General features: G+C 38.0%; 1 protein-coding gene across 1 annotated transcript; it reads right to left on the bottom strand.

Moving 5' to 3' along the window:
* Window positions 1-1,564: 1,564 nt before the first annotated feature.
* On the bottom strand, window positions 1,565-14,247 carry LOC129094724 (uncharacterized). Its single transcript, XM_054602985.1, has 19 exons — window positions 14,198-14,247; window positions 13,541-13,688; window positions 13,339-13,383; window positions 13,057-13,166; window positions 11,188-11,357; window positions 10,735-10,895; window positions 9,833-10,043; window positions 9,301-9,582; window positions 9,077-9,103; window positions 8,826-9,036; window positions 7,162-7,223; window positions 5,845-6,005; window positions 5,656-5,700; window positions 5,076-5,182; window positions 4,429-4,598; window positions 4,091-4,251; window positions 3,207-3,417; window positions 2,259-2,468; window positions 1,565-1,869 (listed from the first exon to the last, which is right to left on the bottom strand). The coding sequence occupies exons 1-19, from the start codon at window positions 14,245-14,247 to the stop codon at window positions 1,565-1,567; spliced, it is 2,847 nt and encodes a 948-aa protein (XP_054458960.1).
* Window positions 14,248-15,142: the final 895 nt, after the last annotated feature.

The raw sequence follows: 15,142 nt of genomic DNA, 5'->3' as shown, positions 1-15,142 counted from the left end.
ACTTTTTCACAGAAAACAGCTGCATCATTTACTTTTCAGAACTTTTGGCTTCAAGTGACTTTTTCACTAGAGTTTTGTCAACTGACTTATGAGAGATGTGGTGTTTCCAGTGACAGGCAGCAGGTCATTCATGATGAGATGGAAAAAGCGAGATGGATTCTGAGGAGGAAGGCCAACAAGAGCCAGCGCTCATAACCCATACTAACTGGAGGGGTCGTTAAAGTCGCAAAACTAGGAGAGAAACAGGAGTCAGGAAGATTAGGAAAGAGAGCAAGACAGCAAGTAGAGTAATTGAAGAGATGAATGATGCAGATTATTGTACTGAGAGAGGTGGAGGACAAGAGTAAAAGCAATATAAAGCTAAGAGATACAATATTTCAAACTGCAAAGGAAAGCCTTATCTTTGAATGATAATCTTCAATCTTGCTGAAAAAAAGGGGAAAAAACTATTTTGCTGGAGAAATACATGAAAAAGTCATGAATAAGTAAAAAATACTTATATAATAATATAATGTACTTAAAGTACTAATTATGGAGACTTGTTTTCAGATAAAAAAAACATTGCATGTTTTGACACTGAAATGTATACCTTGTAGACAATAATCTGGGTGATTTTGGTTTTGTAGCATACATGTTATAATGTTAGGCAACCCACAGTACACAGTCATGATTTCAGTAACAATTGAAAAAAAGAGAGATAATCCTTAAAGTTGTAGCCTTGTAACCATGGTCATTATATTAAAACGTGTGACTATTGTGCATTTATTTCCTACATTAAAACAATTAAGTTTGTTGCTGTATTCTAGTAAAGACCTCAAACAAATGACAGAAGTTCTCAAAATCATATCTCAAATTACCTAAACTTATTAAACTAACTAACAAAAAGTTCAATTTAACCCAATTTTCATCATGCTGAAGAAAACATGAGTACATATTTTATTTATATTTTTCAGTTAAATCCAGATCATAAAAACAAATTGGACAGCACCGGACTTGTTGTTCAACACCTCCGGTAACCAATCACCAAATTTTATTTTGCAACACCTCTACCTATGGGATCCTAAGGTATGTTCAGTTCTCAGTTACACCCTGCACGGTACTGTCAAACCATGTGCTTATTTTTGATTTTAGGCTATTTTTAAAACTGCTTTTAATCATGAGAGCTCATGACTGTCATTACTTATGATATCTCATAATTAAAACATTACAGCTGCCATGTGTATATTCTTTTGAGATTGAGTGTTTATCCATCTAACATTAACTATAAAGCAAGGAATCTCTTTCTCTGCCTGTGCTTTGTCGAATTTTGTGCAATTTGGACACGTGACAGCGACCAGCACATTGTCTAATGGCGGGGGCGGAGCTTTAGGGCTATGATCTCAACAGCAGTAACTCTGGTGAATACAACTCTACCATCGATTTTTTCAAGATCCAGAAACTCACAATGTATTCCTTGACAGATTTAATCAACATGTGCCACATCTCAGAATTTTGCTTGTAAGCTGCTTTTATGTTTGAACATTTTATCAATCAGGCTTTCAACCGTCTGGTTAAATCATGCTGGTTACAAGTTGCTCAAGGTCCAGATACATATGATGGTGATGAAGCTGACACCAATGAAGACAATGTACAATCCAAACAGAAAACGGTCGATAACTAACCCGACCATTTGCCAATCCTCAGAGGTTTTGCTCCCCTGGAAGTGTTTGTCTATCTGGAGGCGGATGGCCAAGAGATCTCTGCTCAGTTTCCTCAGTTCATCCAGGGCCGGCATCGAAAGGGTTGGGTTGGGTTTCGCTGGAGGTGTATCACCAGAGACGCTCTGAAGATGAAACGCTGAGATGTTGGTGATTCTGGAATTTTGTGGTTCTGTCAAAAACAAAGAACAGCTGGTTTGGATTCCAATATATTTAAGAAATCTAATTACTTATAATATACAAATAGCACCTAGATTAGTTTATCCCATGGCCATGGAAAATTGTTATTTCTTTTTGGCTGTTAGGTGTTCATTCAAATTATTATCAGTACACCTCAAACTTTTTGTTTTCAAAAATGTAAGGGTTCTTATGAATGGGAGGTAACAGTTAACAAAGAAATATTAGTTTTTCCTGTAATTTAACATAGTTCTATTATTTAGTCATTTAAATATCACTTGGGGCTTCAAAGGATTTCACTACCAACTCCCTACAAACGGGATCAAACTAAATCTCAAAATCAACATAGTGCCTAGTTGATGTCAATAAATAATAATGATATACCTCTATTAGATGAGTCATGAAAGAAAGTCTTTCGGTTGCTTTTTTTCGTTCGAGGTAAACAAACTACAACAGCTAGATATCGTAGCACGAGGACATTGAGCCAGTGAGGCATGGCGCTGTACTGGCTGGAGCTGTACTGGATATTAGTGATGAACACGGTCTCCAACAGGCTGGTAACCATCAGAGCGAGACTGGTGGAGAAGAAAACGTCTGCAAGACACAAAATCAACAAAAACAGAGATGATACAGCACACTTCTAATTAAGTACTGTATGTTAATATGCATGTCAGTAACCTTTTTAACCGTCCTCAGTCATAACCTGGATATGATTTTATTTGGGAAATACCACTGACATTAAACCTTGAGAAACCTAATCATCTACTTCTTGAGCTGCAGTAGATGATGACGTCTCTCAGAGCACAAACAGCCCCCCATCACTCCCAGGGCTCAAATTAGATTTTGAATTGTTTACTTTTTCGTCTTTTTTAAATATCAGTGTCAGTGTTCTTTGGATACTGAACTATTTGGGTAATACTGCGGCTTCTGCACAGCCATGGCATGAAAACGACAACTTTTCTTGGCTAGTCGCAGGGATCAGCAGAATGACTAGTAAATTTAATACCGATGCATCTATATGGCTTATAAAGTCTATAAATATATAGTAGTATTTATATAGTTATTCTTTATGTTTGTCAGCTGTGCCACTGGGTAGGATTTTGTGCAAAATCAGATGAAATCCTGCAGATTCACCAGAAAGCCCTTCAGCTGAGACTCCAGCGGAGCCTCCAGCAGCGACAAGCCCGCCACTGAGTTGTTCAGTTTGCCTTCAGTACACCTGTGTGTTTGGTCAACAAAGCTCTTGGCTTTAAAAGCACATGTGCAGCAGTGAATTTCATGATCCTTTAACCTTCTTTGCAATAAAGTAACAATATCACAGGTGTCACTCACTGATGAGAGGTGTTGTGTCCCCAGTGACAGGCAGCAGGTCGTTCATGATGAGCAGGAAAACGGTGTAGCCCAGGATGAGGGTCATCTTAAAGGAGGAACGGTCCACACTATGGGGGGGCAGCAGGAAGCTGAAGAGGTCCACTGTGATGAGGAAGCAGCTGGGGATCAGCAGGTTCACCACATAAAGGACTGGCCTACGTCTCAGAATGATCTTGGGAAGAGACACAGGTATAATGCCTCCAAATGATAGTCCACTTTGAGCATCTATCTTTATTTATTTCTGAATTGGGACCCCAAATGATTCACTTTAGGTTTCTTGTCATATAGTAATTTTGTTATTCTACAAATGCTGACGTTTTTTGGAGTGATGTGCATGGAAATATCTTCAGAAGTCTGGAGTGAGACTTAGAGGCAGACAGTCAACAGTAGCCTGAAACTTATACAGTATAAGTGGATGATGCATACATACATAACTCCTGTTAAACTGCATAAGTGTAATGATAACATTTCTGATATTTGTATCAAGTGTAATGAGGAAAGAGGGACACTGTGCTACAATATATGGGAATGTGTGAAAATTAAATACTTTTAGCAAGATATTCTTAATATGATGGATCAAATTTTATCAAAGAAATTTCCACTGGATTTTTAATTCTGGGTATACATCCCTCCAACCAACATTTACAAAGCAAACAGTTTGGAATGATAGACATATATACTGTATATATACTGTATATTACAAAATCAATATAAAATTGTTCTTGATTAGAAAATGATGATGGACCAAAAATCTGAATATGGGTTTGTGTGTTTTATATAACTGTTCTTTCAATGCGATTTGCAAACTGAAAAACCAATGAATATATTGCAAAAAAGGTGCTTACATGGTATTTGATCTCAGAGTAGCTTCCCACATCTAATGACAGAGTAGAAGGAGCTACACTGATACCTTTGAGCTCCCACTCCCCATTGGTCACAAACACATCTTGGGACTCCTGCAGTATCTCTTCAGATGTGGGGCCTTGAATCATCCTTATGTCTGTAGCTTAAATTACATTTAATAACAGATGTTAAAGGGTTTTTCAAAGCTGATTTTGTCAAATTATCTGAATGATGGACAACAGAAAAACTGAGGCGAAGTGTAACCTTGTGTCATTATTTGTATAAACAGTTAAAAGATCAGATTCTTCAGGAACTGTATTTTATATTTAGTCAGGCTTACCAAAGTGTAGATATGATCCAAAGGTCAGAGTGCAGTTTTGAATATCGAAGGGGAAATTGTAGATTACTAATCGGCAGGAGCTGACCACTCTAATCGGCTTATCATCATATACATGACCTGTGTTAAGCAAGTAGACGTAGGGAGTCTTGGGAGATTTGTCTTCGTCCATGCTGAAATAATTAAAAAAAAAAATATATATATTAATTAGTTACTTAATAAATCCAAGACATTTTTAAAGAAGAGAGGAATACCATGACGAGAAGGTTCATATCCCTCTCCGAGGTATTCTGGTGTTTCGGAAACACTACCACTTTCGTCGACAGGGCCCACCAATCAACACTAAAAGGAAAATTCCTTGTACTGCCTTTGACAAAACGTAGTTGGTCTCTTTATATCTAACAAAAGTCATCATTTTAGCATTTTTAAATGGGGCATCAATTAGATTCCCTTAGGCTCCATAGTACCAAACAACTCTTATACTGTTTACCTGCATTGAGATTTACCTCTCTCCTCTCAGGTTTACAACGTCAAAGATTGCTTTCTGAGTCCTTATATTTCAGAACGTACTTTACTTTAAGGTTGATTTCTCTGGTTTTGCCAATAATTAGAAAAAGCTGATAGAATGCTGAACATCATTTTTAACTTACAACTCTGCGATATGGATGTCTGGGACCCAAAGCTTTTCTCGAGGGACAGAGACTCTTTTAGTGCCACATTCCTCTTCATCCCAGCTCAGTCCCTCAATATCCCACTCCTACAGTAAACGGAACAACACCGATGTGATTAACAGCTTAGAAAACGCCATTCATTTCAGCTGTGTCACTGCATAAAATAACAAAGAAATGTATGATGTTTCATTCAAAACAGCCAATGTAACCATTATTTTAGGGATAATTTATTTATTATTATTCTGTTTCATTCAAAACAGCCAATGTAACCATTATTTTAGGGATAATTTATTTATTATTATTCTTTACTCACAATTTACTGAACAATAACAAGTAAATTAATTTTAGTTTAAGTTTAATAAAGTCCATTTTTATGATTTCAAACAAATAGGCATGTACTTATCATTTCGAGTTACTAGAGAAATTCAACAGAAAATTTCTATATAAAAAAGACACACCTCCTACCCCTTGGATTTGCTTTTTTTTCTGCAATCATGTTAAAATCTGCACAGACTGGATTTACGTGGACAAAGACTTTTTCAGTCTTCTGAGAACTTACTAGAACTTGCCACATGACTGTTGTCAGGGTTTGGGATTTTTCATCCTATGGGTGAAACATGTGTTTTGAATGAATTAGAGATATACAGATTAATTATAAAATTGAATTAATGATTATAAATACAATTTAAAAAAGAAAAAGTTATGCATGCTCAAGTACAGGTGTAAAAGCGTGTTTGTGTAGACTCACCACTCCTAGAATTCCCACCACTGTGATACCAATGGTTATGTTAATTGGACTTGAAAAGCTTTTCACAGGTCGCAGTAGTTTTTTAGGGAATAAATTCTTCTCAAGTGAGGAAAACAAAGATTCAGGAGTCGGGCTTGTGCAATTCAATGTTGCTACAAAATCTGGAAACAAAATTAGTGAGATAACTCATAAACTTGCACATGGAAGTATAAAGTCCCATTTATTTCATTGGTACATTCACAGAAGCATTACAGATCTTTATCTGCTGTACACCATATGGGTATAGCAGGGAAGTCAACAATGGCTGTGGTTAAAAAAGCTTTTTTACACTGTTATCTTCAGATTACAAGCACATCCAGAAACAGGGCTTCAGGATAAGCAATCATGGCCACCACATAGATTCTTCTCACCTGCTTAAAATGGATTATAACGAGATAATTAACACATGACCCAGAGATAATAGGATACAATTATATTACTGGCTGTTCTCTAGTATGGTAGGACAAAAACACACATATTTAAGGGCTTCAGTCCCTAGACTGCATCTGAAAAATCAGGTACCTTTTGTTCCATTTGCATGTCCGTATGATACTTACAGGGTTTATAAATTGTAACCAAAGGCTTTAGTAATAGTTAAGAAACACCAGCCAGAGATTTTTTTTCCACAATCAGACAACCCAAAAGTTTTTCTTATTAATGGCTTATAACCTGTCTATGAACTAGCAAAGTATATAACAAATTACATACCAATAACCTTTGCTGCATCGCTTTGTCCCTCATTTCCTGTCATCTCCCTAATGTCATTAATAAAGCCATAACAATTGTTAATAGAATATATTTATTTTGAATTTAAATAAAATGTAGAAAGGTTGCTTCATTTACTAGATAGGTAGCATCGTATTTTACGTCAGAATTGTGCCTGATAACTGACTGAACTAAAATAAACAGATGAGATCCCCGATTTTCTTTTTGAAAATAAAAGCTGGAAATATAGAATGAATATTTTATAGAGTTGTGGACTGATGTTGTATTTATTAATGGGCCATGTAGCTGTTATAAACTAATTTAGTCAAATGTGTATTATATAAATTAAAACTGAAATTGATTGCATACATTTTTCTGTTTTTTGATTTTTTGTTTCATATATATATATAATGTCTATCCAGACGATACATTTTAAATAAGTCTTTGTCATTATTTGAAAGAGGTTACTACTGTACACGACCAGAAGTAACTGAAGTACCCCTGTAACTACCAACTTGCAACTGTTCAGCTTTAATTTTTTTGCATACTTTGTGAATAGTCAAAATGTCTTACCGTGAAGCAGCATGAAACAGATGAAGATGAGCTCAGCACGCTTTACATCCGTCATTTTCAGTCTCAGTTAAACCTTTATCTTGACAAGTGCCTCAGACTACTACACAAAAAAGTCAGCGGTATCCTACATGAGATTGAGATGATCTGTTAGAGCAACATGAATATATCAACAATGAAGTGAAATGTGTAACCTCCTCCAGAGGCTAATATTGACTCTTGCCTATAGTAGACTGCAGCATGACTTACTTTAAGCCTTAAGGGTAAACCCAGTTGTTTTTTAGGTAGCCACTCATCTAACAGCTGTGTTTACATTATCAATGTTTGGATTGTATAACAGGTTTTTGAATCATCTTCATGTGTATTTGTATTAGATGTGTCAACAACTTGTATACATGACAGTGGCGGTCAAGCAAGCACAACAGTATGCAATTGGCTGGTGGTTGTGTCAGTTTGCCTATTTACCATTTCAGTGGAATTGCATTTCGAGTCAACAGTTTGGGTCCATGTTCATTTCCTTTCAGTTTATGTCATTCACATGGACTGCAACAAGGAATATATAAAAGGAAGAAGGTTCATCATGTCATGGCAAAATCATCAGGGATTTGTTGTATTATTTACGAGCTAACATTTTATATATTGGTTGGTGAATATTTAGAGATAGCTTTTAAATGTTGTATTTTTCTTTAGCTGGACAGAGCTGTGATCTGTTTGGAAACCAATAACACGGAAAACAATAACACGTATTTAGATAACATCACGTAATGTGGTTTTTTTTATTGTGTGGAAGCATTTTCAGTTAATCAGAATCAAGTTTTCACCTAGACCACTGTGTAAAAAAAGATAAAAGTCACATTAAGTGGGAACTGCATCAAATTTTATAGCAATCCATCCAATAAATGGTGGATAGGTCAAACAAACACAGGAGGTTCAACCAGGCCGCTGCTGTTCTTGTGAAACTAAAAGTAAAAGTTGACTTATTTTGTTATGTTTATTTTTGTCACGTTTGTCTTGTTAGTCTTATGACTTGTTAGTATTGTTAGTCCTGTGAGTCATACGAAAATGTGTTACATGTTTACCTCCTGTCAACCTCAAACTTATCTTTATCTCGAAAAATCATTCTGGTCAAAATGTCACCTGGTTCTCAGCAGTTGGATGAATCTCAAGAAAAGGGAAAAAAGAAAATTGCGCACACTGATTGCCTTTAATTGTAGGATGAAAAAAATAACAGAGAAGGTACATCACATCATCACAAATCAATAAACTACCATTACTGTGTGGCATTATTTGATATGTAGCATACAAGTTGTGTAATAGAGGTCCGAGATTTTAACCCTGGGGGACTACACTCAGATTTGTGATCAAATTGTGATCGATAAATTCAAGATGTTGATGAACAAAAACTGCTTCCTCAATCATTTTCACTATAAAATGATTATTCAATAGAGACCATAATGCACCTTTTAAGAGGGAGCAAAAATAACTGCACACCTACAGGACACAAAACTACCAGTACTGCAAAATTAAATACAGAAAACCACCATTACAGAAAAACATTGATAAATGTTGCCAAGGCTTTGTTTTGCCTTCTAGTTACACAGATTGCTTTTTAAAACTGTTTTTACTTGCACTACCAGTGAATTTTCCCTGAATTGATCCCCTAGGACTGGCTGATCCAGATGCACCACATGGAGATGATGACCAGCGCGTAACAGGAGATGAGCAGCAGATAGATGCGGAAAAGCAGGAAGTCAAGGACATATCCTACATGGCACCACTGTTCCAGCAGTTCGCTCTCCTTGTGCTTGGAGGTGAGGTGAGCACGAAGGTCTCCCAGGTATTGACAGATCTGTTGCAGTTCAGGCAGAGCAGCTACATCTGTGGGGGGGAGATAGTTATAGGAGGAATCACAGTTTACCTATTGTGTTGCTGCCTGAAGTTAAGGCTCAATGACTTTAACTTGTTAACCTTAAGATGACTGTGATTCACTGTTAAAGGCTGTCGAAGTTGTGTCATGAAAGATTTATTACCCTATATGACATACAGAGAGTCGTATTTTTTTCCCCCCTTAGTTTGAGTAGATGTCGCTAGCATTTTCAGGGTCAGGGTTTTCCATTTACTCAGTTTGATTACCTCCACTGCTGGTTGGGTCCCGGGCAGGTGTCTGGCTGGCTGGTTGGATGATCCACAACCCAGAATCGCCATTTGAAATTTCAGGTTCATCCTTCTGGGGTATAGTGGGGGGCTTGTCGTCCTCTGGCCATTTGTAACAGATGAGGTTGGCTATGTGTTTGAGGATAACCACCCTTACCCAATTTGGAACCTCTTGATATTTCTTGGAGTTCTGGTGGAGGACACTGGTAATGATGACCGTCTCCAGTAGGCTGATGACCATGAGGGCCAGACATACGGAGAAATAGATACCTATTGAGAGATTGAAGGATACACATTAAAGAAATAATATATCTGCAGAAAGTTGACAGAGTTGTTGGTCCGTTCCATTGACTCAGTGATTTATTTTTATCTTTCTAAACTAAAGCAAAGAGCCCCTTGATTGCATGATTTCTTGAACTGTACACTGATGTTTTAACACAACATGATCAAAAAGGTTTGAAGTATATTACACTGTATGTCCTATGTTATGTAACCTCCACATGTCATGCATGACTCTGACCTATGAGGGGTGTGCCGTTTGCTGTGCTGGGCAGCAGGTCGTTCATGATGAGCAGGAAGACGGTGTAGCCCAGGATGAGAGTCATCTTGAAGGAGGCGCGGTCAACGCTATGGGGGGGCAGGTAGAAGGACAGGATGTCGATAAGCATGAGGAAGGAGCTGGGGATCAGCAGATTGACCACGTAGAGCATTGGCTGCCGCCTTATGACCACCTAGTGAACAAGAGTAAATTTGCAAAGTCTCATCACCTCTACTGTGATAGGCCATCAATAACCTTTATGGAAAATAAAATAATAGAATAACATGTCAAATCTACATAACCAAACTATCTAAGGAGGAAAATATGTATTCAAAAGATGACATTTAATAATGGCAATGTGTGCACTAGGAGTGATTGTTCTTGAAGAAACAGTTGTGTCATGCATTGCAAATTCTGTGTTTAACCTGCAATAACTGATTTGGCTATTTGGGGGCAACAGAAACAGCATTGACATATCATCAACTTTTAAGTTAATACTGCAAACTTGTTTGCAAACAGTTACTTTTTTACATTTTCAGCTGCTATGGTGCAACGCTAACATTCAACTAAATGTAAGTCTAATGATTACTCTCTTTTAGCGCTGTTTGTTTTTTTATCTCTACCAACTCCTGAGAGAGATATATGGCTCTTTAGCAGCTTAATGCTCCACTTTGTTCACCAGCTCCCTAACCGTGTCTGTCTGCTGTTTTTGGCCTAACAGGTAGCAGCTAGTGGGATTTTAGACCTTTTTGCTGGAAATACCTGCCTTATGTGGAAAAAGATGCTGAGAGCAGTGAGAGTGAACCTAAACAGTAGTTTACGTTTTATTTACGGTTGTTAAAATTTGTCATATAAGAGGTGTTAACTCAGTTAAAACTCCTCACCCAGAAGGTGATGATGTCCCATTCGTCAATCCCAAACTGGAGGATGGAAGTCTCTCCCAGTATGTCCACCAGCTCCCACTCCCCACTGGCTTCCAGGTAACGCTTTGAGTTTCGAGATATCTCCTCAAAGGTCAAAGCTGGACTGACCCTCACATCCCTTACTGTGTAAGAAAAAAACACAATGAGAGAGGGAAAACTAGGCAGACAGTTCTATAGCACAATTTAAGTCAACCTAAATAAATAAGTTAGCTAAAATGTAATAACTAATTGATAACATAATGATTTATATTTTTATATTTATAATTACTTTATTCCCTGCAAAAGATTCATAAGGTGAAGCAGATAGCAGTTGCATTTTCTGACTCACTATTAGCTTTATGTTTTATTTGCCAAAGTGTACCCCATGACTGGAGTAATTTATGATTGCGTAAATGTTAAGAAGTCTCTTCTTACTAGTATGCATGTAGGAGCCAAATGTAAATGTGCAATTCTGCATGTCAAAAGGAAAACTGAAGATCTCCAGGTTGCAGGCTGAGACAAGCCGAAGCATCCTGTCCCATCGGATGTGACCTGTGTGGTTGACGTAGACGTAAGGGCATGCTTGCGAAACATCATCATCCACACTGGGAGGGTTGGAGGAGTCAGGCAGTAAAATATAAAAAAGAAACAGATTACAGTTTCAGTTGTTTAAATGGTTAGGAAACAAAAATATTAATTAAAATCAATTCAAAAAAAAAATTCTGCTCCCTCAGCTTCGCATGCTGTCAGACATGTGTTGTGTGTTTGGAGTGTGTCGTCGGCCCTGGACATATCGGTCCTGGACATATCAGTCCTGGACATATCGGCCCTGGTCCTTGTGTAGTGCTTGGGGTGCTGGAAGTGGCCAGTTGGTTGTAGATGGTTGCAATATTTGTTTTGTATGACAGGAAAGAGTTACATTTTTCTACTGTGAAGGAGTGGGTGAGATTGTCAATAGGTTTGAGGAGTTTATTTATTGGGGAAAAGAGGACATTGGGGTTGGCTGAACCGGAGTGGATGATGCCATAGTAGTAGGTAGAGCAAGCAGTATTGAGAGACCATTTGTATTGCTTTATGTATTCCTTGTAAGCCAGGGTGTGCACTGTGTGGCCGCTTTTGTTGGAGAGCCGCTCTAGTTGGCGTTTCCAGGACTTCATGAGGGTGATCTCCACCTGCCATGTTTCAGTGAGACGGAGGATATCAATGTTGTTGCATGAATGAATTCGTTGATGGTTAGGCTTTTGTTGCTTTGTTGTCTGGGTGTTGATCAGAGTTTCATGCAGTCTTTTGTGATTGGTCGGAAGGATTTGGGTAGGGTTCTGAGGTTGGCTGAATTCACGTGCTGTTGTTATGATGACGTTATGAGGGAGTGGGCCGGGGCCGGTGCTGAGTCCACAGAGACGGGATGGAGTTGACGGAAGTTAAGTCGTAGACGATAAGCTTGCACTGGGAGCCAATGTGAACTTAACCAGGAAGGATGTTGGAGAGATTGTTCTTGTTTACGGCTCTGTGAGTGCAGTGTGGATGGGGCAGCCTGTCTGTCACAATAGTCTGAATGGGGAGAACTGAGGCTGAGGTTGGTTTTGACTATCAACTTGTTAGTTCATCCAAGATCCCATGATGGACATTGCTGTCACTCTCTAAGACCCTGGCACATCTGTTTCTTCAACACAAGACATTATGTCCAGAGGAGGACCACAACCTGTGGCAACTTCTTGGCATCATTTTGACGAATGGCAGACCTCTTAGTGACCAGGGAGAAACTGCCCTGTGACTATGGTATCCCAGGGAGATGTTGTATTTGTGAACCTGGTGTTGCCTTTGGGACTAATGTATCAGGGAGCGATGATAAAGCTGATTCAAAAGATCAGGACACAGCAGTTGTCATTTTTGTATCATCAAATTGTCAGTGTGCCAGCTTGGTTCTATGGATGGGACTGGAGGTTCGTTAGCAGCTCCCAAATGTGCCGGAAACTCTGGTTCAAGCAGGAGGCTTGATCTCCTTCTGTCGAGATCTGTCTCAGTACCTCTTGGTTGGAGCTGAATAAATTATTATTTTATATTGGTGGCCACTATTCATAGTGAGTAAGTAGGCCTAGGGCTTATGGGGTTCACTGTTCACTCTTTCTGAGTTGGTGTATTAACCAGTGACAGTGGCATTTTACAGGATGTAAATGGGTGGTAAGTACACCCATCTGTCTCAGGGCAATAACTACTTTGTAATGAGATGTTTAGTTTATGTGTATTAAACTGTCAGGAATTCATAAAAAAAGAGAAAAAAAAGCAACTAGTTGAAGAACTTACAACTCATAAACTATGATGTCGGGAGACCAGAGGTTATTCACAGGGAGAGAAATCCTGGTGACACCATCACACTCATCAGGGTCCCAAACCAGGAACTCATGATGCCAGTACTGCAGTGAATTAATCAGATATAACACTTGTTAAACTTCCAACATGAAATTAAAATGTCTGTTTACCTGTGTTTACTCATTTTCTCTGTTTGCGATCCTGTTTACAGGCGCATGATGAATCAGATCACATTACATGTATTGACAGTGTACTATGTCTTTCCATGCAACTTACCAATCTCAGCCACAAGAAGGTAGTGAGTATTTGGGTTTTCTCATTCTGAAATATAGTAGGCAACAGGTTAACATCATATAAAACTGAGTGCTACCTCTTAAATCAGGTTAGAGTCTAAAAATCATAAAATGCCTCAAAATCTCTTTAACCTTGTTTTAGGTGCTCTGAATATTTTTCTTAGATCACTAACTGACAAACTCACCACCCCCAAAACAGCATACAGGGTGAAGGAGATGTTAGTTATGGTGGGATTGCTGAGGTTCACTGCTGGCCTGAAGGGTTTCAGGTCAAACACAGCCTGCATGGACTCATGAGTTGGACCACTGTGGCCTTCTTTACAGGACAGTTTACTGCAACAAAGAGACACTGCCCCGGACCAGAAAGGTTGTTTTGAATTACCATTGTATCAATGTCCTAACAATATTCTGCCTAATGATATCAGGGGACAAATGCGTTGACATCCTTTAATTACTAGATGTTCTTCAATCATAATGTAGCATGACGAAGTGGAATGACCTTTTTTTTCTTTATCAGAAGTGTGAAATAAAGTTGATGGATAAATGATAGATTAACGTTTTTTCTCCATTTATACATTCTGATATGCAAGCAATTCAAATTTGTCAGGGTAAAACAGTTTAGGTGACATTAGTATCATAGCACTATAAGGATCATTTTAATTTGAGACTGTTTGGATAAACTATTCAATAATATTACTATGATAATAACAGTATTGCTTATTATTCACAGAAAGAGGAACAATAAAGTTTCAGAACCAAACGTGCGTCAGTCTGGAAAATCAAATGCATAATCAACTAGAAACAATCAAGTAGTGAATAAAAGTGGGTTATCATTACCTGACATTAAGAATAAACCTGAGATGATGCTGGTACTCCTCTGAGACAGACTCATCCTCGATGTTTCTGATGGACTAACTATCCTCCACAGCCAATGACTTATTAAGGTGTAAAGCAAAGAGAGCTCATACTGGCTGTGTAAATGCACAGACACTTGTTTGTGCCACTTAGCAGGACATTGAAATGACTAACATTAATTCTCTGGAGACTCAACCATAACCACTAGATGCCTAACCGTAGCCCAAAACAAAAAAAAATTGTTAACTTAAACAAAAAAAATGGTAAATCACTATAATTTAGTTTGCTTCGTAGGAACAAGCTTTGTTTTACACATATGTTAAATGAGTAGAAGTACTCACAGACATATACTAATGCGAGTACATTCAGATAATAACTCTTCGAACAAACACAGAACAGGACTTCCAAGTGGGCATATTTATATGTATGTATATATATATATAAATATATACATTTAGTTGCCCCAGTAACTTATTCAACTGTAGATATATTTAGTTTCAAAACAAACCTGAAGTAAAATTAGGAGATTTCCAAACTATGCAAATAAGTACATATGAGGACGATTCAAATATATAAATACATAGTAATGAAAAACACACAAAATTGAAGCATGTGTAGATGGATTTTAAACATATAGGACACGATAGGACTTGTTGTTCCACAGCTGCGGTAAGCACTCAACCATTTTATTTTTCAACACCTCCACCGATGGGAGTTACAATCTGGTCCCTTCTCCAGTGCTGTTGTGTCGAACCACTGACTTATCTTAATTTTATGCTGTTTTATAATTCTGTGACTCAGAAATCAACAGCCAACAAACTGGTGGCTTTTTCTGACCATTGCCTTCATTCTACCTGTTCCAACTAGGTATTTGTCTGCGCCTGAGTCCTCATACCTTTATTGCCAGAGTTCGCTGGCGGTGTCACATATAG

This window comes from Anoplopoma fimbria, chromosome 8 (assembly GCF_027596085.1).
Source record: "Anoplopoma fimbria isolate UVic2021 breed Golden Eagle Sablefish chromosome 8, Afim_UVic_2022, whole genome shotgun sequence".
NCBI classification, from domain to species: domain Eukaryota; kingdom Metazoa; phylum Chordata; class Actinopteri; order Perciformes; family Anoplopomatidae; genus Anoplopoma; species Anoplopoma fimbria.
This window is presented reverse-complemented; position numbering and strand designations above follow the sequence as displayed.